General features: G+C 44.2%; 1 protein-coding gene across 1 annotated transcript in view; it reads right to left on the bottom strand.

Annotated features, from left to right (window-relative positions):
- The window catches only part of CHRNA5 (cholinergic receptor nicotinic alpha 5 subunit), a 247414-nt gene that overhangs the window by 96650 nt on the left and 124618 nt on the right, over nucleotides 1-26146 (bottom strand). Inside the window, exon 2 of the mRNA XM_086959420.1 lies at nucleotides 13878-14029. Within this exon, the coding sequence (XP_086815546.1) occupies nucleotides 13878-14029 (152 nt within the window). The remainder of the gene's footprint in view (nucleotides 1-13877; nucleotides 14030-26146) is intronic.

Raw genomic sequence — 26146 nt, 5'->3', positions numbered from 1 at the left:
GCCGTCCTCAGCCCGGGACCGCGGACGAAAAACCGAAGGGGCCGCGCTGTGATTGAGCCGCTGTTGGGGGCTCGTCCTGTGGAGCCGCGCTCTGATTGGCTGGTCCCCGGGAAAGAGCTGCTGCGTTAGTAGGGGCTCGTCCAGTGAGCCGTGCTAGGATTGGCTCAGTGCTTAGCCCCATTGCCGAAGACGCCAGAGAAACGGGACCGGGTGAAGACTTGGCGCATTGTGAGGGCACGGCTCTCGAGAGGAGAGAGAGCCCCGCCAGCGCTGCCTGTGTTCCTGCAGAGGAGGGCTCGAGGCACATTTCCGGTGCCTGCCCCCCTCCCTACCGCCTTCTGGGAAGGATCGCCGCCCGGAGGAGCCCCCGCCAGAGAAAAGCAGCCCGGTGAGTAAGAGGGGCTCCGTGGGGGCATGATGACTTTAGGAGCCCGAGCGCTCCACAGTGGCAGGGGGCATGTAGGGCGGCCGGGATGGCAGTGGGCTGCCCCCACGCTATGCTGGTCATTTCTGAGCCCAAGGGCTCCAACAAGGCCCCAGTTGTGTCCAGAGCCTCAGTGGCTCCAACGTGGGCACTATAGTTTAAAGGCCCCCATTGGGGGTCCCGAGGGCCAGTAAGCCGTGCTTTCCCCACAGTAGTAGGCTGAGCCAGTTCTAAGTGCCAGATGGCTCCCGGGACACGGCGATTTCAGAGTCTGTGTGGCTCTAACGTCGCCTCATTTTTAAGGGCTAATGTGTGAAGGCCTTAATGACTCAAGAGCCTATGAGTGGCTCCAACGTGGGGGACATCTGTTGTTAGCTAAGGAGCAAGTGTGCTCCTGGAGCATAGTTGATTTTCAGAGCCAGGTGGCTCCAACGCTCTGTAGTATTTGTGATATAGCCAGATGGCTCGCAGGGGTACCTTGTTTACTTTCGCAGGCCCCAGCATGGCTCCCCCGCATTGCTGATAATGATCAGAGCCAGAGGGCTCCAACGTTTGGCCCATTATATGTTCAGAGCCTAGGTGGCTCCAGCGACAGGCGCAGTTTTTGTTCCTGAGGGCCAATGAGGGCCCAGGCCGTGGTTTACTTCTACAGCTGCTCAGTAAGTAGTGGGCAGCTGCACCGTTTAGGCTTTTGTTTCTTTTAGGGGGACCTGTTCTTTGTGAATCCCGGAGTGAGTCGTACTCCCTTCACCCCTAACTTGGCCTGTCACAGCTGCGCAGCACTTAGTGCCAGCTGCAGCGTTTAGGCCCTTGTGATTGTCATCAGCTGCCCAGCAAGTAGTGGGCAGCTGCGACGTTTAGGCTTGCGCTGTTGGCGCACTCCTGACTGGCGCTGCATTGGCAGCGCGCCCTGACATTCTGGACACAGGGCATTTGAGCCCCTTCTTGGATGGCCAGTTGGCCAGGGGGCTGGTATGTGAATAGGGTGCAAGGTCCTAATGTGATTTTTGCACAATGTGATTACTTACTATGTTTGTGATGATAATTGCCTAATGTGGTTTATGTGCTAAAGGTCATGTGCTTTAAATGTGGTGTTAGGAAATGTAATGCATTTAGTATGTTTTATGCACCCTGTATGTGATACCTCTATAGATGGTTTTACCTATGGCCGTTGGTGTCAATGAGATTTTACCTCAGTGTGATGTACGCCCCTAAATGTAATTTATTCTTAGGAGGCAGAGTCTAATGTGTTTAGACTAGAGAGAGATTGCCTACTGTAGTTATATTGTTTAGGCCTAAATGTGATTGCTGTGTAATGTGCTTTGCCTTTATGCTTGTGTAACACTTCTAAAGGTGCTCATGCTTAGAAGTTTGCTTTGCCTAGTATGTTATACTAGTGAGCTTGTGTCCCGGCGTGATCTAGGCCTATGGTTATTAGTATTGCGTAGTGTGTACCTACCTGTTACCAGTGGTTACTGGTTGTGATCTATAATTGTTATTTGGTGTGACAGTTATTCTAAGTGCTAGTTCTACTAAGTGCTGATTCTGACAGTGGCCCACGTAGCCCTGTCCTGGTGTAAATAATCCCTTGTGAATATTGCCCGTGCCAGTTTGCCAGGGAAACCTGCCTACCTCTGCAACCCATATTGGTTCCTTTCATTTATCAATGTTGATGACAAAATATATGCCAAGATCCTGGGAAATAGATTACAACCATTATTACCCATGATAGCATACCTCCATCAGTTCGGTTTCATTCCGGGCCACTCAAAGTCCCACAATCTACGTACGTTATTTGCAGCAATGCATCACTTTAGCCCCCATGTTTCTGTGGTGGCTGCCTTGTTCAACGCCACTATGGTGTTTGATACGTTGGCCCCTCCTGGGCCAGCTCGGGTTAGTCCTACCTTTATTAAACAAATACGCCTACTCTACACACTTCCTACAGCACAGGTGCGGCTGAACAGACTCATCTCCAATCACCTTCTGATAAGAAGGGGCACACGCTATGGATGCCCATTATCAACGCTCCTATTTGCCATTGCGACAGAACTGCTGGCGGCAAAACTTCAGCAACATCATGCAAACAGGGGCATTGGATTCTCCACTAGAGGGTTGGCAATTTCAATGTATGCAGATGGCATCACACTTTATGCATGTGATTCAGAGGCAAACTTTGGCCCAAGTCCATATTATTTCCCCTTACTAAATACACACAACAATTTTCAACTAAATTCCCATTAAAATGGGTGGAAAGTCCAGTTAAATACTTGGGAATATGACTCAGTCATGATAAGGAGGAATTGTGACATACGAACAAAGGTCGGGTTGTAGCATGGTTGGTGGAGAGAACAGTTATTTGGTCCAAACTGTCCCCGTCAATGGCAAGCCTAATTGCGATAATGAAAATGATCTTTCTCCCTAAACTCCTTTATATGCTTGTTAATATCCAGCTTCTGCTCACATCCCAATTCTTCAAACAGCTAAAATCCTGTATGCTCAATAAAATATTGGGGGGAGGGGGGTAAACAGCCAGGAATATCGGAGAACTCCTCACGCTCCTAAAGACACAAGGAGTAATGGATGCCCTAGATTAGACATTACATGCTTATTGTGTCCAAGCCCAATATAACATTTTTGGTTATACTCAACTCCTTATCAACTACATGTGGCCAGGGAGAAGGACCCACCGCTCCCTGCCCTTGAATCTGGTTAATTCTTGAAGCTGTAACTAAATGAGCACTTCTGAAAAACACAGTATCCAGGAAATGTGGGCAGATCTGATTATCGGACCAGAGAGGGAACTCTCTGTTGGTCCTATACATAGGCCTAGCAGGAATTACTATTGGACAACTGAGGAGAGGATGAGTTTCTCTGATTGGCTAACAATATGTTTAAATAATGGAAGGGAAAACAGACATTTTTGTAACAGGGTTTCGCATGCTTGGTCGGATACTTTTTGGCCTTCCTTAACACAAGTGTGTAGTAATGGGGCAGCATCATGTGTGAAGTATATATTTTTGAAGACAGTGAATAATGGAAGGTTGATAGATCGGGCTAAGATATAGTATGTTGTGGTGTACTAATTTTTGGAAGAGTGTCAGTTGGTTTAACATTTGCCCATGCTATTAACAAACCTATCATGGTGGTCTTAACTCATTGAGAAGAATTGAGAAGTAAAATAAAAATATTTTGTAATTGTTTTTTTAGATCCCATAGGGAGGATTTAAAATGTATGACTATCGTTTGGAGGGACACTCTTTTTGTAGCTGGTGATGTCTATCAAATTTAATTTAAAAGCATATATATTTTGAGTAAGTACATACTCCATTTGAGGAATGTAGTACTTATGGAAATTAATTTTGGGAGATTGATTATTCCAATACATCTTTTAGATTTAAGTGTAAAGAAGAACATGTAGTCTTTTTGACCACCAAGAGGAAATTCACAGTATTGTACTAATGCATTATTAATATAAGGCCTGATTCACAGAACTCACTTAAGACAAAATCCTAAACTTACTACCATTTACTCATTTTGGTATTCACAGAAGGCACTTACTAATTTTGGTATTCACAGAAAGCACTTACTCCTTGATGAGTAAGTGCCTTTTGTGAATATCAAAATGAGTAAGTGCACTTGCTCATTTTGGTATTCACAGAAGGCACTTACTCATCAAGGAGTAAGTGCCTTCTGTGAATATCGAAATGAGTTAAGTGCCTTCTGTGAATACCAAAATTAGTAAGTGCCTTCTGTGAATACCAAAATGGTAGTAAGTTTAGGATTTTGTCTTAAGTTAGTTCTGTGAATCCGGCCCAATGATTGGATATTCAGAATTGTTTGCAAGAACTAAGTGAGTGCATTTTTATAAACTTGTGAGATGGAAATTAGGGCAAACATTTTTGTAGGCACTACTTTGTATATATGATGTTTTATATAATTACATATCACATCCCCAAAATTATTTTTTAAAACTATCTTTGGTAACTGTATAGTGTTTGATGTCACAGATTTATGTCTATATATTTTTGGTATAGTATGGTTTATTTATGCTAGTAGTTTTTTTCTTTTTTGAGGTCACGTAGTATGTTATCTGTGGAGAGGTTATGTGCTAAACTGGTATCTATGTATGTATGTATGTATGTATATATGTATTATAAGGTTCCTTATGGACAAAACTTGTGAGCTTGCCTGATTAAGAATAACAATAAATGAAGTATTCTCAACATAAAAACGTGATTCCATGTGATTAGATGATTTCAATGTTGCCTCAACAAAATTTGTGCTGACGGAAATAAATTCTATATGTGTTGCTTTTTTTAATTTCCCACAAAATTGGTTGATACAATATAGGTAAAAGCGCTTCTGGTTCAGTTTGTTTCAACACTCAAAATACAGAACTAAAATCTTAAGAATAAGATAACACATTTCCAAAAAGCCAATACTACACAACCCCTTCTTACAGTTCAAATAAATATATTAACAAAAACGAAATACAGTTGATATCATGTTACTATTCTAAATTGAATGATGCACAATTAATAGTAGATTAGATGCACAAGTAATAGTAGATTATATAGGACTAATAAACGTGATCAGGGCCTGCATGAATTTTGCATCAAAAATAACATTTGTTCTTGGTCTCAATTATAATCCTCAAGCCATATAGTTGGATTGCAAATGATTTACACCCAACAACTACCTCAAGAGCATTTATAACTGCATCACCAATGATGGTTTAGACTTCGTGCCTTCTTCACTAATCAAATGTTCTAAGTGGCACACAATCTTTTCTGCAAATTTACATTTAAAGTACACCACAGTAAATTCAATATTTAAAAAATAATAATCTCAAAACGTTAACTAATCTTACAGCATTTTCAAACTTATAAAAATCAAGTTGTCATCCTGGAAGAATCGTATACCCCTCTCTTTAATGGTAATTGTAAAATACATCACTGGCAACAGCTGCAGCGGATACCAATCCAAATGGAAGCCATTTGAACTGAAAACAGCCAAAAGGTGTATTCAATGCTCAATCTGATCAATACTGATCAATGTATACCTCTTACTATCATGATACATTGAGATTCAGGTGTACTCTGAAGAGAAATCCACAGTTAAAAACCAATTAGGCCCTTTAACTAACACTAACATTTCTGCAACCTTAGTCATGGAGATTCTTTCTACAATAATGTAGTTATTTAGATGGCAAAGATCGACACACAACTTAATCAGGCCATAGCTGCGATGTGCTATCACTGAGGGAGAAACCAATTCTGATTCTCCAATGGGCTTGATAATGCCATCATCCACTAATTTATTTTAAGTCCTTTGAAACCTCGTTGTAGGAAATTGGGTTATTAGTTGTGCAGGATGCACGGCCTGCACAAGTAGTAGGTGCACAAATTCCCCTTACTGGGACTCAATTACCCCGCTGTAGCTCCTGACTCTCTCAGGGCAGTGAAGCAGAGCAGTTCAAGGATAATCAGAGAAGGTGATGTGGGCTTGTAATCACCATTGGCTGACACGCCATAACACCCAATCCTTTATTTTCCAGTCAGTGCTTTTTCCTTAGAAAAAGGAAAAGTACATTTACCTCACCCACACTACTAAATAGTACTCATTATTTACCAATATATACATAGGGTAGATCAAAAATACCTTGGATTATGTTTCACATTTGACGTTCTGAAATTGCAGCCCCCCCCCCCCAACTATACTAGAAAACACATCACAATATAGGGGGTATCACTTTAGATAACACAGGCTTATTGGCATTAACAATGGTTCACTGTATTACAAGAAGAACAAACCACATGCCAAAAACACCATAATTTTGTGCATAAATGCAATAATCAATAATAGCCATGTGTAAATTTAATTATACATATCAATAAAGAATATCAACCTTGATCCGTAATCACTGTCAAAATAATTATATATTTGAAGCATTTTAAAATGTACATAAAGAGCCATTACTTTTTATATATATTTTCAGGCCACATACAATGTAGCCATAGAAATAGCCCTACAAGGCACTATGTATGCCGTTAAAGACTTTCAGGCACTTAAAATACAACCATAGAATTAGCTGGTAGAGGGCACTCTATTCCCAGCTGTAGAACAAAAGGACCCAGCCTTTGAAATGCTTAAAAAAATCCTGAAACTTTTGGAGGGTTTGGTTGTCATAATTTCCTTGATACCGCATACGAAGGATCCGTACCTTAAATTTACTTTTGGGTGGGCTGCTGCACTCATGTAGCCCCCTCATTTCTTTTTGACGCTGGTGGTGCCCCTGCCTCCCTGGGCATAAGGCAAGAAAAATATGGTAATAAGCCTCTCCTGTGGCATTATGGGGTACACCAGCTGGAGGAGCAGTGAATATTCTATTAGAGGTTATCCAGTTACGCAGGGGAAGCAGTGTAGTCTTTTCATTGTTTTCTTTTTATGGGGTGCTCGGTTCCACCCGGACACCCCCGCCTTGCCTCCTTGTCGGGGCATCTTGAGGCATCCTCCCCGGCTGCCCTAGCCAACTCACTTACCAGCCAGCATGCCTTGATGCTGGTGCAAGAGAAGCAGCGTGCTTCTCCCCTGCCTACTTTATGCGGGCAGAGAGTTTATTATATTGTGACTGCCCCGTTCCCCCCAAGACACAGAAAGTGAAGCCACCTCTAGTGGGGGCCCAGAGATGGGATCAGAAACCCCTTTCCTCTTTTGCAACGGCACTCCCTCAGTATCCATCTGCATCAGCCCCCGCAGAGATAGGGCCCCAAGGGCCAAGAATGAGACTGGGAGAGGGCCCCACGCATGTCCCCTCCCTGGGTGAAATTAAAAAAATACACTCCTTGGACTCCTAGGCCCTGACCCACACCAGGATTAATTCTTCCTGGGGCTTGCACAGCCCCACGTGCTCAATCCTTGCTGGGGGTTAAATGTCACCAACTTTAAGCCAGCAATAACGTGGGCCCTGTCGGGACAATTCGTATAATCCTGCACTCATTTTACTCCTGGTCTTTGTCCCTGGGTGCAGAGGTCTATAGCAATTAGTCCTCAGGAGTGTAAGGGGCCAGCCTCACTAGCCCCTTGCTGGCCCTTGGAGAAACCCACTGGTGTTAGGTTCAAGAGGGGCAGAGTCTTTGGTCCTTTTGAGGTATCAGGGGTTTTTCCATTCCAATTGTCCATGGCTGTCACAGTCACAGTGTCCAGCAGCAAAAAAGAAACAAAAGTGCAAATAGCCCTTTCTGCCAGTGTTTGTAAAAGTGGGCGAAAAGTTCTAGAAACCAGACATTCTTGGCCAGTCCTGGGTGCCACATCACCCCTCCACCGCTGTCCCAACCTTCCTGCATAGCATGCTGGGACAGTTAAAGATGGCGTCATCCATGAGTCGCTGGTCACATCTGCTCTGTGGGCATCAGCTCTGCCCCTTGCTGACAACACTGCCAGGGCCTTTCCCACCAAAACCTCAAAAAGGAGTCCCCTACGGTGCAGGCGGCTTCAGTTGTCTGGGCTTCCCAATTGATTCAGTGTGCCTGGGCTGTCCCCAGTCCTAGGTCAGTGTGATAGGAAATTAACAGATACAGATTTTAATCCCCACCCCTTCCTCCTCAGGAGCTGAGGAAAACACTATTAATTACTCGTTTTCTGTGTTGGGGGTCTTTGTTTCCTCTGCTTGGGAGAGATGTAAATAATTTACAACAGGCCTGGGCTCCGATCTCGAGCTGAGACAGAAAAATATGACAATTCTGGATGACCCATAAAATGAACTGATACGTGAACAATAAGATGTACAGATGTATTTGGAACTTGCGTCATCCATCATGGCGTGCATGTTTCACCCAATTTCAATATCTTGATGGACATTGCAGGCCAAAGAGAGGCAAAACGTCACCCAAAGGCAGATTTCCCCTAACGTGTATAATAAAGTGTCACTGCAGACAATACAGTAAACCATACTTACTTTCTTATGAGTGCCCGCTAATATTATAAGACCTACCACAGTCCTGCAGAGACCCCTGTGTCAGGCTACCTGTGTGCATTAACTAGGCTGGGCGTGACGATAGTCTCACATTCACTGCCTGCACACGTGTGCATATACAAATGCTCACATGTAACCAGCCAGGTGCCCTGAACCATGTGGTGTCGCAGCAGCCTTATCCTAAAAGGCAAAAATTGCAGGTAAACATGCACAGTCCATTTACTGTGTGCTTGCAGTGGGTGAAACACACATATTGAGACTCACCCCCAGTAAGAAGTCCAAAACTGGATGATTCAGAAAGCAACAAATCTGAGCGTATTAAATGTGCGGAACCCAGTTTGCAACATTCATCCCTTAGAAGTAATGGTATATAGCTAGCTTTCTGGACAGTCAGACAAGCATCGCTATTCAACAGGATTTTATATGCTGATAAATAAGCTTTCCAATCGTCCCACTAAAAACTGTAGGAAACATCTTTTGCATGTTCTTAAAGCTAGTGTCACCATCATCAACAACCAAACACTTCCTCTTTGCTGTTGAATCTAATACTATGGGGCTGATTACAATGTCAGTCGGAAAGCGTCCGACAGGTAGTTGGAATCTTTCAGACTGCGGCCGGACCCTTTCCGACTGACACAGTTGGTTTGTGGTCCGACTCACCGATTACGATGTCGGCGTTCGGTACGTAAACCGTACGGTCATTTCGACTTGGTTCCGACCAGCTCTCGGAGTCTTCCAGCTGGTGAGAACCGCACCGTAATCCCCTATGGACAGCGTTTCCAGCGTTGGGATTACGATAATGGTTGCCTCAGCGGTCTGCGGTTGGTGGTTGAGGGGGTACTTAGGGTACCCCCGGTAAAACCCTACACTGTGTGGCAGGCACCGAGGGGTTATCTGCCACAGGGTGTAGGGTTGCACACACACACCCATTTCTCTATAGGAGCATGTATTTTCGCCAGTTTACGGCCGTGACACAAACTCCCATAGAGAACAGTGGGAATCCGACCTTACAGTGTTCGGTTGCATTGTAACCAGGCAGTCAGAACCGCCGACCTCTGGTCACTGATTCAAGAGTCTGCGATGGTGTCGGTCGGAGGCAGCTACGACCGACATCAAGCCGGGTCTAGTGGCTTAGTGGACTAATGTGTCCATTGCAGGGGCCTGTGTTCAACCTCATGGTCACAGGTTCAAATCCCGGCAGGTCCACTCAGCCTTTCATCCATCTGAGGTCGATAAAATGAGTACCATTGAGTTGGGTAACAATAAACATCTGTTATTCAGCGCCAAGACACCTACGGGTAATCGTGCGCTTTACAAATACACCTGTTATGTTATGTAATAAGCCCTGAAGTGTAGATTTTTGACCATACCAGTTCAATACAGATACCTATTTCTTCGCCACATATAACTTCCCTACGTTTTTTCTCATTTTGACGATAACAATCGTGCTTTCTCCTCTATAGCCCCTAGCATGAATGCCAGAAGGTAAAAATCTTTTGCCAATCTTCTCTACAATGTGTTTCTCTAAACGTTCTCATCAAGTTGAACACCAATAGTTATGCTGAACACTGATGTATTATTCTTTTTTATCACAATTATTAATGTTCAAAACAAGCTTTTCTTTTTATACTCATCACACTCTCCATTCCGCCATCTTTTTCTTCACTGCAAGTTAGTGCTTTCTGACCTTCAATGCACTTAACTCTATCTATCCTTTTCTTACACCACTGTATCAATGGCCATGTTCCCCACAAGAACTGCACTTTTGTTTAATGGCTGGTCATGATTTGCTGTATGCTAAATGCTCCTTCCTATTGCCTCAATAGCATCTAGGAACATCATTATTAGAAAAGGGTTTCCATTTCCTTCCAAGTGATATGCAACTGGTTTTCCTAACCACGTCACGTTCCACACCTAAAACCTCACTCTTCACAGTTTTAGCACACTTTCAAGACATTTCAGCTTTATGTACAAAGGCCAGCACATCCTTTAAGTGTGAGTGACTGCTGATCCAAAACCTCTCCTGAATAGAAGTGTTACATGCATGCTTTACTATTCGGTTCCAAATTAATTCTTCTTGGAGCTCTCCAAATCTGCAGTGGATTGATCGTTTCTTGAGAGCAGGGACATAGATTATTGCTTTTATTTTTCCTTTGAAAAAACGTGCATCTAGTAATCCCTATAAATACTTTTTGGGCAAATAGCTATTACAACGAAGAAAAGCTCACTCAAAGTAATTCCCCTCTTCTGCAGCAATTTTTTTAGGTATATAACCATAAGCCCTGGTCCTAGAGAGTGTATTAGTATGTGTCTCCATCTGTAGACATAAATATTTCTGATGATTTTGATAAAGTATTCCTATAAAGTATTCCTATTATATCCATCTCTTATATGATTAAGCACCAGCCAGCCAAAGTGCTTGAGGTGGACTGCTTGTAAAACTCTGTGTGCTCGTGCTTGTGTTCAATAATGGAATAATTCAGTCACACTTCAACAGAACTGGACTAGTCCACTTACCAAGCGTCACCACTTGGGGGAGAACAACAGAGCAGTCTGCTAAGACAGTATCTCAAGTTTAGTAGGTAGAATATTGTGATTCCTTTTGGAGACAAAAGTATAGGCAACACATATCCAACCAATAGTGGATAACCTATCCAATAAGATATACTCGTGTCAAGAGACAAAAACAGCAGCAATTTCTCACCAGAAGCTTCATAATGTGTCATAGATGGCAGAAATGAGGAAATATGGTGCCACAATACACCCTGAGCAGGGAATTGAATAACAAATGTACCTTTCAGTGAATTTACGATAAGCATTTATGAGGGATTAGGCCCCTAACAAACTAACACAATGGCTGCTGTATAGGCCATGTAACTCCAATTGCCTCCAACACCTTATCGAAAATGCTCTAACTTAAACAATCTAACCCAGAACTAGAATCTCAAGAATAGCTTCCCACATTTCCTAAAAGGCCAACACTAGAGTCATGTTAATTAGTGTATTTCCCCCAATGTTGAACAGGAATTTCGGGCAGCCTGGTACTGCTAGACAGGCCACTCTGGAAGGAATGCTGTTTTTCCAGTACCATTTGTTCAAATGTGACATGTTAACATTCCATTCCATTTCATCTCTATTAACAAAATAGCAAAGTATTGTTTTTGCACGACCAGCAAAATTTGATTAAGGAGCCCTTTAATTTAGCTTAGACTTCCCACTTCGAAGTTACACAAGAGGTGGAGTCGTGGGGTCTCTGTAAGAAGGGCACACTTTTTAGCAATGGGGTCTACATTATGCCTCTGCTAAAACTTCTCATAAAAAAAGTGTTACTGTTAGTACAGTGTTTTAAATGTACTATATAGATGTTCCCAATTTAGTTTGTATTAAGCTTGCTTTCCAACAAATTCCAGAATAGACCTTATAAACTGCAGTTCCGAATTATTTTCTGTAACTGAACATATTTCCAAGAGGCTATCACTGAAACTATACCAACATTTAAAACAGGTATCGCCTATCAGCTATGTTTAAAAATGTCCTCCCTTGAAGACATCACTTCCTTTACTCCAGCCACCAAGAGTTTACAGTTGTAGGCGATCCAGCGGTATCTATAACCCAATCTTATTAGAACTGATTTTTGCTTTTTGCTCTCAGTCATAACAAAACACCTGTAAAATTCTGCCTGGAATCTTGCGTATCCATCATTACTAGCCTTGGATTGCAGAGTATGTCAAAGCTATAGGTTCTATACTTCACAAAAGATTCTACCTTCAAAGAGAGATTAATAATTTCCTCAAAAACTCAATTTGACTTCTCAAGACCATCATTATCTTCATGCTAGAATCAGATTTTTAAAAAACGCAGTTCAATCCCTGGTATTCGCTAAACTAATATATAGTCATTCTCTTCTGAGAGACTATTTGCAGGAAGTAAAAAATTGGATTGAATTGTTTTTATTTTCATCATGTTAGGTCTGCCACTCAAAGCCAGAAACATCTTCAAATGTCATTTTTAATCTACAAAAGTCTTACAGTTGAGCTCACTCATCAATATCACCTAGAAATTGACTGGTCTGGAGGCTCCTACTTCCTAGGCAGCATTTAATCCATTATTCTTGAGATAAAGCCCATCAAAAATTGACACGCACCAGCACATGGCTTCTTAAGAGGTCTATCTATGATTTAGAACTACCACCCAAGTTCTCTAAGGACTAATTCATCCCACCCTTTACAGTGCAATCTTAAGCCCTGAAAATGGACTGTAATACTGCTCTTTCTCCATTATCCATTCTCGAGGCAGTGCGTAATGAGGATGTAAATACCTGTGAAAGAAATCTTTCTGATGGGCTTAGCTTTACTGTATTTATGTGGCTTTTTTATACTCATGAAATGCAGATTAATCCTACACAATCTAAGATTTGCAAAACAGGCTATGATTTAGAATTAAGCGGACACGTTACTCTGTCCTGTCTGCCTCGTTAAAAGTGCTTTATATCCTAAGGCACCTCTAATGAGGCAGACAGGACGCTGTGACAGAGTAACCGGTTCGCTAAACTTTAAATCAGGTCCTTGGTCTTATACCATGTAAGATATCTATTACTATCTGGTTTCCATAATATTAGTTCCTGTTAATCAAGGTATTTTGATTTTATACTACATTTAAATAGTTCCACTTTTTAGGTCGATCTATATTTTCCCATATTGATATTTGTTTTAAATGTTTTTTTTCTCTTTGGTGTTTTCTTCAGTATATTATCACCCCAAGACTTGTTTAGTTTTAGCTTATGTATTGCTCACAACGTTATTTCACCTAAGTAAAATGCCCTGACACCAGGTTGGCATGCTTTGCACTACATAAAAATAAACACAGCCAGCTATTCTCTTCCTCGCTGTGGCCCTGATTACAAGTGGTTGGATTATCATTGCGCAAAGGTAATGGAAGTTACTAGTCCCATAATCAATTATAAATTCTGCAGGAGCTTCGGCCTAGCAGCAAGAGCTGCCGGTTTTGGAACCTGCTGGCCTTGCTTCGAATCCTGGCCTCAAAGCTGACACCATATTGTGTGGTTCTGAGAAAATCACTTCTCCTTAAAAACGTGAACCGTAATGCATGAATTATATTTGTGAAATCCCCGCTTGATGTACACAGTCGCCTCCCGTTCCTTCAAACAATGTACAATGTGTAAAAAAAAATTGTTAGCCAGCAGTTTAGCTGTGTTTCGGCTGGATTGAAGCAGTTTTCCTGCTTCCTTCGGGTCCTGGTGTAGTTCTGCTTGAATAGTGGTCAAAGTAAGGAGAACAGTATCTTAATCTCTTTGATTTTCTGGTGTTTAAAAGTACATATTCGCCTGCATCAGATAAAAAATATATATATTTGAAGAACACAAAAGCACGCACGCTATATCCACACAGCATAGCAGTGATCTTAGATATATTTAAATTCCAAAACAGAATATGAAAAGTCATGCGTTATACATACCACATCCACCAGCTGCGTGATTGCCAGGCCAAATTTAACTTTCACAGTGTCATTCAGGTTTTCTACCGGCCGAACCCACTTTTGATAGTCATAAAATAAATATTTGAGCAAACGATCTTCATTTTTTGCAATAAACGATGGTTCTGACATACCTGTATAACAAACAAACTGCAATTGATACTTGGCTCAGCTCCTCAACAATATTACATACTGCGGGCACCAAAGTAAATATTACAAAACATGTCTTAGTCATTGAAAACGAATAAATTCATTTTGTTCAATTATCATTTTCATGACCAGGTTCTAGGCACTGCCACCGGCATCTATTTACAATGGAAATTCTTATGGCTTGCATGGATAACGTGTCTAACACTAGGAAGCAAGTTGGAAGAAGAGGGTGGGGGGCTTGAAAAGTAGAATCACGCTATGATGTGCTTCTGTGGGAGTAGATTTGACGTTCAGCAGCTCGATTTTTTTAAATCATATTTCAGTAACAAGTGTGGTCTCCTTTTCACTTTTTGATCGCACAGCTTTGGTTGTCTTGCTGAGAAGCTCTCTAGCTGTATCTTCATAAAATCAGAAGTGTTTCTGCCCTATTTGCTTACAGACCATAGGATAGGCTAGCACGGCAAAATGCATAACTTCTAAGCAGTACTCATGTAAAGTCCCCACCCCCCCCATAGCTCTGCGTGAAGCACTATTTGACATCACAAATTCATATTCTTAAACAATAAAAGTCATATAATACTTAAAACTTCATTTATAACAATTTGAAACAGATAATTTTATTTTGAATTACAAAGCAATTAGCTACTCTTAAGCCTCTAATAAGTCAGGGAACGTATATACACCCTGCATATATTTCCCATTGGCTATCGCAATATCTAAATTTTCCATATCAACAAGAAGCTCCCGTGCTTGTGAACGCGCCCTTACATCATATTTTAAAAATATCAGGCGAAGGAACAATTTACGTACATTTAAAAATATATGAGAGTCCAATAAAATTTGCAAAATATTACATTTCATCCCTATCTTACACAAACATTTGCCATCTGGTTGCATTAAAACAGCTTTTATTGCACTATTTATAATGACTGGGTTAATACCAATTCTTAACTTAAGTACTTCTATTCTTAACCAGCGATTCGGTAATATGTCTAGGTAGAGAAAGCTTATATCTTACTCCCAGCTAGTGCTCATAAATTTTACAGAGTCTTTCTTGCTGAAATACTCTCGGTCTACTGCTCTAGAAATTTCTTTACCCAGCACTGTAAGTACACTCTTTATTACATTAATTTGTAGTGTCTTCTGGTCTATTTTCACATTCAGGTGGTCACAAATGACCCGCATTAACTCACTGGCCTGAATTTCTTTCATGCACCATTGAGACACCTTTGTGACTTCCCCAAGCCCCAAACGATTCCAGAATCTGAGGAGACTTAATTTTAATTGTACCTGAACATTCCATGTGGTTAGGCCTAATTCCAGTCTGATTGCCTGGACCATTGCCGAGCTGGGGAGGGACAGTAAAGATTTTAAGCATTTCCCCTCATCTTTATCCCAGGAGCTTTTACCATCAATACAAAGAACTACCGAACCATATTGGAGTTGCGGGGGAATCATAGCTTTATAGGCCGTCAATAGAGGTTTATGAGACATATCACCATAACTATGGTTGAATCTTTTCAGCACACTTACCACTAGATGTGCTTTTAATTTCTGTGCCTCCAAATCCATGCCCCACTTCAGGCACCTTGTAAACCATATTCCGAGGTATTTGTATTCACTTACAATATCAAGTTTAGTTTAGCCCAAGTACCAGCTAAACTTCGTATTCTTCTTACCAAAGCACAACATTTTTGTTTTGTCCATGTTTACTGTAAGTCGTTTTGCTGTACAATACTCGTTGAATATATTCAGCTTCCTTTGAAGACCCACCTCGGTTTGGTACTATATTACCAAGTTGTCGGCATACAGCACACAGGACAAGTGCCTTCCATTTACTTTTGGCTTTTTTGTATCACAAATCAGTAAATAAGCGAGCTCTGAAAAGAAAAGTAAGCAATTGTTTTCCGGTTGAGCCTACTATACAGCACGTGGGCTGTCTATTCTGAGGCGTATTGTGTCTTTCCAAGAACATAGAAGGGCTTGTACTTGTACGTTGGCGTTCCTTGTCACTCTCATTTGCATGCTTCTAGTACTTCTTCGCATACCAGCTTGGTACTCTTGCGTTTGTTGTCCATACTTTATTCCTCCCGTGGCATAATTATAGTGGCCCTGCTTGTACCACAGAAGCACCGAGGGGGTGATGCTATTTATGCAGAAATCAGCCACAGTACTAACACAATGCAGACAGATGGCCAGAGTTCACATATGGCAAATGAACCGCCAATGTTTGGCATCTGAGATCAGATGGGGCACATATCACACAAGTAGACAGCGCAGAAATCCAAATTAACTGTGCTCAGTAAACCAGAGTGCACAATTTAAATGAAGTAAATATAGAAAGTGAGGGATTTACGATAGTGACAGGCCCGTTTGACGAAGCCCAGGATTTGGGACATCAAACCAAACTGTTCGCATCAGTTTAGAAAAAAAAGAAATTGAGCCTTGAAATAGGTGGCGGAAGTTGTGAGGCAGAAAAGAGAATAATCCTGAAGGGCGGGCAGCACGGTGTGAGCACATCTACCATGCATCCGGTGTTACTCATATGTAACATAATTACAACAGACAACACCAGACCTGCTAACTTAAAAATATTTCACCATGGGATGAGGGGGGAGGGCCTTGTGCCAAGAACTATCTAAAAGGCACTTCTGTCCTTCTCCAAACAATGTACCCCACACGAAAAAAAGCTTGCTTAGGTTGCCTGTGGAGTCCTGGGGTGTTTTGACATGACATGCCTTAATGGACATTGGCTGTTCAGATCCATAATGGACATTTGCTGTTCAGGTCCTCCAAAGATAGCTGGAAACCCACTCTGTGCAGTGTTACCAGTCCGTCTTCTCTGCCACTGCTCAATATCGGCTCCTCGCCCGGTGACCGTGTGAAGGGAGCCAATACTGCATAACTGTACAGGGAGAAATCTACTCGCCCACTCACTATGAGTCACATGTCACCAGGGCAAGCTATTTTTAGAGCCTAATGACCTGGTCTGGCGAGAGAACTTGAGCTGGCAAAGAACAGGCATTCTGTTCATTCATTGAATGAACAATAATGATGGCTTTAAATCTTTGTTTTAACTTTCCACATTTACTGTGCATTCCAAGACAGAGGTCAAATGTCAGTGGCCTTCTAACAATTTGCTGCTTATTTTATCCTGGAGATTGGTGTTTTTATTTCTTTCTCTGACTGCAAAGTTACAGGTTTTTGTAAAGTGAACTGTCTGACAATGGTTCAGGGCATACAACATTTAAATAGCTTGTAAATTAACTGAACAAGCATTTCAAAATATGTTTTAGTATTTTGGAAAGCACTTTCTTGTGTTTCTAGATTGAAACTAAGATTTTAATAGGATCAAAACAAATCATAATACTACTTGGTGATGCGCAATTTATAAATATTTGCTGAAGCCTAATTTCCTAACATTATAGTTTATCAGTAGACTGCATGTTAGAATGAAAGTTTGCGGCCATTTTAATGGAAAATGTCTGTCTGTGAATGACAGTGTGCTACCGCATCAGTAGTTCATTTATAAACAAGCATTGGAAATGCAATAGGTCTCGCAATGGTTTGATTTAGAGCTATTGGCATTGTAAATAGTAATGTATATGTGGGGGGAGCGAAACAGAGCCCAGAATGTTGGGGCTGAAATATATATACTTTAACCCCATGTAAACAATAAACCCCATGCTGAATCCCACCATAATACCCAGCAACAACAATGCGAGGAATTATACGTTATATGTTGTAAAAAAAAAAAAAATACTGAAAAAAAAAATAATAATAATCCATATGAGAATTAAAAAAAAACATAGACCAAAGGTAAAGGAAAAAAATAAATAAATAAACAAACAGTGCCTCCAAACTTTTACATCTTTAACTGCGAAAATAGGGAGCATAGCCAAGTATTTTTAATCACGATAACGCCAAGACAATTGTGCTCCAGACCCACTCTTCATTCTTAAACCCATGCTGGTTTGCACAGGTGAACCTCATCCATTTAAACACCCTATTTAGTTTAACAACATGTGACTGTGAAAGCTAATACTAAATAAACATTAAAGAAATATGTGAACACCCACCGCATAACCTACCGTGCTCACATGTAACTATGTGAATGTTAAAACACATTGATGCCTATCTTATATCATAATTAATTAGACAGCTTCTGTAAAACGATTTTAAAATATAAAAGACCATAAATATTTTTTGCGAACTATGGACTGTTGTGTAGACTTAATATGAAATAAGTAGCGAGCAGAAAAACAATTGTCACCGAATATGTTGAAATTCAAATGTGAACCTTAATAAAGCAAAAATTAATGCTCTGTATATAAATATACACAATTTTGATGTGAAGGTCACCCCCGCTGTTGAACCTAATGAGGCTCCATGTACCCAATACTCTTGAGGATGGCATTTTTAGGTTTCGCCTGGCGTCCACTGCGCAGCAGTGTTCGCGCAGGCGAAATCTTTTGTTTTTCATTACGGGGCTTTCACCCGCCTCTCTCTTCCAGTGGCTAGCTCCATAAATGGAGGATAGCCATTGGAAGAGAGATCTGTCCGTAATTCACAGAGCAGATTCGTGGGCGTTCCGGTGATTTTTTCTCTCTCTGCCCCTTTGTGAACGTCATTTCGGCGGTGGGCGGATGTTATTTTTTTGGGGGGAACGGCATGTTGTGTTCAGTTCATAGTGGCTTTTGCGGGAGTGGGCTGCGCGATTTATGTTGCCGGGATGTTTGCGAGCAGGTAAGCAGCATTTTCTTCTAATTTTATTTTAACTTTGTACGTCTTTTTTTATAAATATGGTGTTGGCTGTGCACGGTTTCTTGCTCTAATTGGAGTGACACAGTTTAATGCTTCTCTCCAGTAAGAAGTTTTGTAAGTTCTCGTTAGACCTTTTTTCGAGGTACTTTCATGAGGAAGTGCAGTTCTCACCAAATGATCGGAGAGTCATGTTTTTGGAATGCAAATTAAACATGCGCCAATACCTCGTTTTTGTCTAAATCATCCTATGTTAGTTAAAAGTTCTCAGGTATTTGTCTCTGTAACCGGTGGCTGCGGTCTCTGCTTAGGGGTTTTCCTTATGTCGCTACGCATCCCAGCGCATGTTAAAAGGCGTAATGGCCTTGTCTGTAACTGTAACTGAAGTGATTGCTAAACGTTCTTGAGTTCTCGAGTTTCTCATGGGCGTTGTTTTTTCAACATAAAAGTATGGCTGTAGTGGGGTATTGTGCAGTTAAGTCTGGCGATAGCGAGAGAGTGCATTTAAGTCTGGCAATAGTGAGAGAAAGTGTAAGACTAGCCCACTGCCCGTTGAGGACCTGGATATAGATCTCTCCATCTGGGATTACGAGCAGGAATGTTTTCTGAGCTACTAATAGTCTTACTTCGTGCCTTTCAGTCATAGATGGAGTGTGCAGACTAGCACTAGCCTCCTATAATTATGTAAGATGACCAGAGCTACTGGAATTGTGAATCCGAAAATGGCGGCGCTTTTCTTATGCCATTTCGGCCTGACCGCTGACGGAAGAAGTCGCCGAGTCCTCGCTCCAGGCGGTGATTCTTGCTTTTCTGCCATCCCTGTTCCTCGTTCTGCTCGCCGTTCGACCCCCACCCCCCTGTTTCTCGTCCCGCTCGCTCTTCGCCCCCATCCCACTGTTTCTTGTCCAGCTCGCTCTTCGCCCCCCAACCCCCCATGTTTCTTGTCCCACTCGCTCTTCGCCCCCCACCCCCCTGTTTCTCGTCCCGCTCCTGCGAACCCATTGATACAGGTAAGCGATGTCTTTAGGCAACTGGTAGATGCATTTCTTTTGTTGCTGTTCTGAAGTGTAAAATGGTGCTTGTTCTCCTCCTTTCATCTTTTTCCTTACTCTATCTTTTTCTATTTTCACTATCTCTATTCAGTCTATCCTCTCTCCTGCTTCCGTTTCTGCCCCTCTATCTTTTCTCCACGATGTTTCTCTTCAACCATCATCCTTCCGGCCCATCTTCTTCTAGCATTCTTCGAGTCACATTTTGGAAATACACAGGTGTCCTTGAAACCTATTTTTGCCTCATTATATTTTACCAAATGAACTTTTTGCCAGAACTGCTGTAATAGACCAAGCCACAGACAGACACCCACACAGAACAAGCCACGACTCCCACAACACCAACACCCTGAAAGACCTATGCTCTAAGCTCCACCTTGCAGACCCGTGGAGACTACAGAACCCAAGTGCGCAAGAATACACCTTCTACTCGCACCCACACAACTCCTACAGCAGGATAGAGTACATACTGATGTCCAACACACACATACACACCTGATTGACCATACAGAAATCGCACCAATCACCATCTCAGACCACGCACACATCACACTATCACTAAGCGGCGGACATAATGAGAAGCCAACCAGCAGATGGAGATTGAACAGCGATATCCTACTAAATGAAGGCAACGTGAAGGAAATTGCAGGCGCAATAAGTGAATACTTGGACCACAACGACAACGAGGAGGTGGGAAAAAGTACTATTTGGGACGCCCTGAAAGCAACGTTAAGAGGCAAGCTAATCAACATCAAAGCAAGAATGAACAGGGGGAGAAACAAGAAAATCAAAGAACTGGAAGATGAAATCACTCAGCTAGAGAGAGGGCACTGCACAAACATAACAGACAAAAATACCCTGACAACACTAACAAAGAAGAAATATGAGCTGAACAAGATCCTAAGTGAGAGGGCCGGTACGTGGATAAACAAATTTAAATCCATTAACCTGTGTGCTGCAAACAAGGCTGGGAAACAACTAGCATCATACTTGAAAGCGAAGGGGGCGTGGCTTGGACGCAGATAGGGATGGCGGGCTGAGCCTGTAGCTCCGTGCCCGGTCCCGCAATTTCTCCTGATAAATTTCACCTGCGCGCCGCTTGCAGCGCGGGCAGTCTGCACGGAACCCCAGGGGTAGCGGAGGAGCATCCTTTTGAAGAAGCAGGAGGCCGAATGGTGTAATTAGAACTGATCTCGGGGCAGGAGGTGCTGCGTTCTGATTGCAAGATGGCGGCAGCCCCGAGCGGAGGAGACTGAACAACGAGGTGCGAAGGACCGCGGCCGGAAAATGCTGCAGGAAACCATCTGAAGGAATGAGCGGAGTGCGGCCCTATCAACGGATGTGGCTGCTGTAAAGTTCGCTCTCCGCCACTTTAGAGAATTACGTTCGATGCTCCGATCCCCGCCGCCTAAGATGGCGACCGTGTGAGGAAGACTTCGCTTCCCGAATGCGGCCTGGGACGATCGTTGCCGCTGGGAGTCCGACAACAGCGAGCCGTGGGGACTTGTGAAGAGGTGCACAACGAGGATGGAGCGGAAATAGGAACAAGTAGAACCTAAATCCGACCTCGAGGCTGATTGATAGCACCGTGCAAGAGCCCCGACAGGGCGTCGCTCCTTGCACAGGACGACAGATCACGGAGGCGACTGCTGAGCGATAGGCTGTGCGAAGAAAGGCTCCTGGGCCGCTAGGTGCTTACAGGAGTACTGTTGGGTGTGATCGCTGCTCACCCAGAGTGAGGCACAACGGATAGTGATCGGCCATCTTGAACACGGCAATGAGGCCCTCAGGCTGAGGACGATCTGAACCCCGAAAGAGGCAGCCACTGCTCGGGAGGAATACTGAGACTATCGTGTGGAGGGATAAAGAACGAGGGGCCGCTTTTCCTCTGCGGATGGACGTAGGAACCGAGAAATCCCCTGGAAGCGAAACCCAAAAGGCGCTCTCGGTGATCAAGATGGCCGCCAGTGGTCGCGAACTGAAAATGAAACAGGGGCATGACCAGGCGAAAGGGTCTGAAACGGATAGCAGGACCCATATTGACTCAGAAGGCTCAGCGCAGGAACAGCGACTGAATAAAAAACTAGATGGCATACTGGAGTCAAAAGCCGCGTCCAAGGAGTCCCTGCAACATGATATAGCGCAGGTTGCCACGGGACTGGGCCTCTTGAGGGCGGATCATGCTAAACTAACTGACAGAGTGAAGGAAAATGAGCTACTGCTTCAGGAACTCAAACCGGCGGTGGTGACCGCAGAGCACAAACTGACAGATATCCTTGGTTGCCTGACGACGCTGGAGAAGCGGGCGGAGGATGCCGAAAGCCGAAATAGGAGGAACAGCGTGAGGGTGGTAGGCCTGCTGGAAAAAGTTGAGGGGGATGACGCGGTAGCCTACATGGAGAACTGGTTCAAAACGGCCGTGGCCCCAAAGGGTCTCTCCCCTTTCTTTTCCCTGGAACGGGCGCACAGGGTCCCTGCCCGCCCAACTTTGCAGGGTCGCCCACCCAGACCTATGGTGGTTAAGATTTTGCATTTCAGAGACAGAGACCTGCTGATACAAAGGGCACGCTCGATGGGCCCCTTCCAGGTGGACAATAGTTCGGTCACGGTTTTTCCCGACTACACGCAGGAGGTCCAAAAACGTAGGGCCTCCTATTTGGCAGTGAAAAAAGAACTGAGGGATGAGGGCATACAATATTCCTTGCTCTTCCCGGCCAAGTTGCGAGTGATCCTGGATGGGACGACCCAATTCTTTCAGACTCCCGACGAGGTGTGGTCATGGTTTGAGTTATATCGTGCTGGTACAGACCGCAGGAATAAGGGAGAGAAGGAGAGACAAAAACCTATCCAGGTGCGAAAGTCCCAACGCATCCGCAAGCAGAATAAACTCAAGAGAGCGATGCGGGACGATCGGATGGCGGCGGACAGAAAAGGAGCTTTGGCTGCAACGGCAATCATCACGGGCTCGCAACAGGAGGGGCAATCAATAGGTTCGGACTCTGAAGAGGAAGGAGGAAAATCTGGAGGAGACATTTTGGACGTTGACAGCTCTGGGGGGCCGGAGGTCACCCCACAGACGACAGATGGACTCTTTAATGAATGACGTTTAGAATGAGGACCACACTCTTTAATCCTGCTGGTGCAGATTGCCCTGTGCTCTGCGCAACAGCAGGTATTGTGTTGCAACACCGCATGGGGTCGCTGGCTCGGGGCGAGGGCCTTGCCTGCCCCCGATCGGCTCTGACTCACCCTCTCGTTGCCCTTAAGGCCTTCTGTAGTGACGACTACAGAGTAGTAGAATGTGTGTTTTGTTACAGGTTTGGATGGGGGCTGATGTTGTGTTATTAGGTCCTGTTCTGGGGAGAGGGGTTGGGGGAGTTTTCAGGCGTGTTTTGAGTTGGGAGCTTTGCTGCAATGATGTGGGTAGCCGAGTAACACTGCTGGGATGGTTGGGGGATGGCTGCAATGGGGACGTTACCTAATTTGAAATGCCTTACATGGAATCTCCGTGGACTTCGAACAATGTCAAGACGATACAAGGTGCACGCCTATCTGGTAAGGCGTGGTATTCAAATAGACTGTTGCATGAAACTCACTTAACCAAGCAGGAATGTACTGCACTGCAGAGGAGTTGGCATGGCCAGGTGTTTGGCACATCATACTCGGCGTTTGCCAGGGGGGTGTTGATATGGGTGAGAGCGGGGGTCCCTTTCCAGGCCACGAACCAGCTGGTGGACACTGAGGGTCGATTCGTAGCGGTGGAGGGAAGGTTGTATGGTCGTGATGTGGTCTTATGTAGTCTGTACGCCCCCCAATGCTGACCAGGCCCGCTTTTTTGATAGATTGACAGGCTCGCTGGCACACTTCTCAGCGGGCCCCATCATACTGGGAGGTGACTTCGATTCGCTCACTGATGTCTTACTGGATAGATCACACCCACCGTTAGCCGACTCCCCAGTGCGCAGGTTAGCCACACACAGAAAAGACTAGCAGGAGAGGTGGGGCCTTATTGATGTATTGAGGGAACAACATCCTGATCTTAGGGACTACTCCTTCTTCTCGGCGTTACATGCATTACACATTAGGATAGACTCCATCTTGTGTAGTGGCCCCCTGGCTGCCATGATAGCTCACACAGAATACCTGGCTAGAACCATTTCGGACCATAATCCATTACTGATGACGGTGCAGTGGCAGCGAACGAGGTCGGCGGTCCCGACATGGAGACTGCGGCCTGATACATTAGAGGACCTGGTGTTCAGTGATACGGTCCACCAGGGCATTGAGCACTATTTTGGCGAGAACGAGGGTTCAGTTGCCACGAGATCGATTGAATGGGATGCGATAAAGGTAGTAGTGAGAGGCATCTGCATGGGCATGTTTTCGAATGAAAGGACAACTGTTGTGGCCGATTTGGAGAAGGCGGAATGTGTGTTGAGAGATCTGGAGCGGCGTAGGCCTGAGCGACCGGATTTACAGGACCGGCTGCTAGAGGCGAAGGAATTGGTAGCAACGGAAACAGAGCGACTGCGGTGCTATGATTATAAGTTGTATGCCATCAAGGTGCATGCGGAAAGGGATAAGGTGGGAACCCTACTAGCTAAACTTGCCAATCCAGAACCTAGAGGTTGCCCGATCATGAGCATAAAGACGGAGACAGGAGCAGTAGTCTACTCGCAAAAAGCAGTTTTCACGCGCTTCCTGTCGTACTATACGACTCTGTATGAAAGTCGGCTAGAGGACGACGTCTCTACCATTGTCGACTACCTGGAGAGTATCCATATCCCAGTGCTGGATGACGCTACTGCGAAAGACCTGGGCGGTCCCATAACGGTGTCGGAGATTCGGGTGGCCATCAAACAGATAGCTAGAAATAAGACACCGGGGGTGGATGGCCTACCGATTTAATTTTATGTGAAATATATTGATATTCTGGCGCCCAGGCTACTAGCGGTATACTCTGAAGCCATGAAACTGGGGCGTCTTCCCCAATCGATGAGGGAAGCACTGGTAGTACCGCTGCTGAAACCTGGTAGGGAGGCCTCTGACGTGACGTCGTATAGACCCCTGTCTATGCTGACGGTGGATTACAAGATTCTGAGACGCATTTTGGCCACCAGACTACTGCCGCACATGACCATGATGGTCCACAAGGACCAAGCCGGGTTTATTCCTACTAGGAACACCGCTATAAACATCCGCCAACTAGACGGCACCTTGGATACGGATCACAAACCAGCAGTTTTATCGGTGGATATCGAAAAGGCATTCAATAGCTTAGAGTGGTTATACCTTGACAGGATGCTAGAGAAGTTTGGCCTAGGGGCGGATTCGGGCGCTGGACGAGAGTTCTTTACTCATCTGCTACGGCAAGGGTGCGACTGGGGTCTGTTATATCCTGCGCCTACCAAGTATGTAGAGGAACGAGGAGGGGATACTCGCTATCTCCACTGTTGTTTGCATTAGCAATGGAACCACTGGCAGCGCAGGCGAGAACAGGGGCGCTATACAATGGGATTGAACATGGTAGGGAGTTTCATCACATATCACTTTACGCAGACGATCTGTTGCTGTACCTGGAGGATACGGAAAGTGCACTAGAAGGGGCGGTGGAGATGTTGGCAAACTTTGGTAGGCTGTCGGGCCTCAAGGTGAACTGGAATAAAACCTGCGTGTTTCCGTTGCGGGTGGACACGCCATATCCCCCTCTTGCAGTGGATGTGGTCTGGGAGAGTACTTGCTTTACCTATCTAGGGGTCCGTATTTACCACAATGTCACAACTCTGCTAGAAGGAAATATAGGGCGCTGAATCAGGGCTATGAGGGGGTGCATGACCTTCTGGGCCTCCCTACCTTTATCGGTGCAGGGCCGGGTGGCCCTACTGAAAATGGTGGCCTTGCCAAGGCTGCTCTATTACTTTCGTACCTTACCGGTGTGGGTTCCTCAACGGATCTTTAAAGAACTGAGGACGATGGTTATTGATGAGACCCAAACTGGAGGGGGGGATGGCGGTTCCCGATATTGAATTGTATTACCTAGCAGCACAATTACAGATCTTAACGCAAAACATTGCGACAGAATTTAGAGGCCCAGACCAGGACCGGGGAACCGGTATCCCGAGGCACATCCTGGCATATATAATTATGCAACAGAAATTGGAATTGAGAGGCTTATCCATGGAAGAGAGAACCCTACGGTTGTGCTGGCACAGGAGCTTGAAGAGGGCAAAGGTGACAAGGCCATACGCGCCGGAGATTCCTCTGGGGATGCTGACAGCACTACCACATGGA

The sequence above is a fragment of the Lissotriton vulgaris genome, chromosome 2_2 (assembly GCF_964263255.1).
Source record: "Lissotriton vulgaris chromosome 2_2, aLisVul1.2, whole genome shotgun sequence".
NCBI lineage: Eukaryota > Metazoa > Chordata > Amphibia > Caudata > Salamandridae > Lissotriton > Lissotriton vulgaris.
The sequence above is the reverse complement of the archived record's forward strand: the minus strand, read 5'-3'. Positions and strand labels throughout refer to the sequence as shown.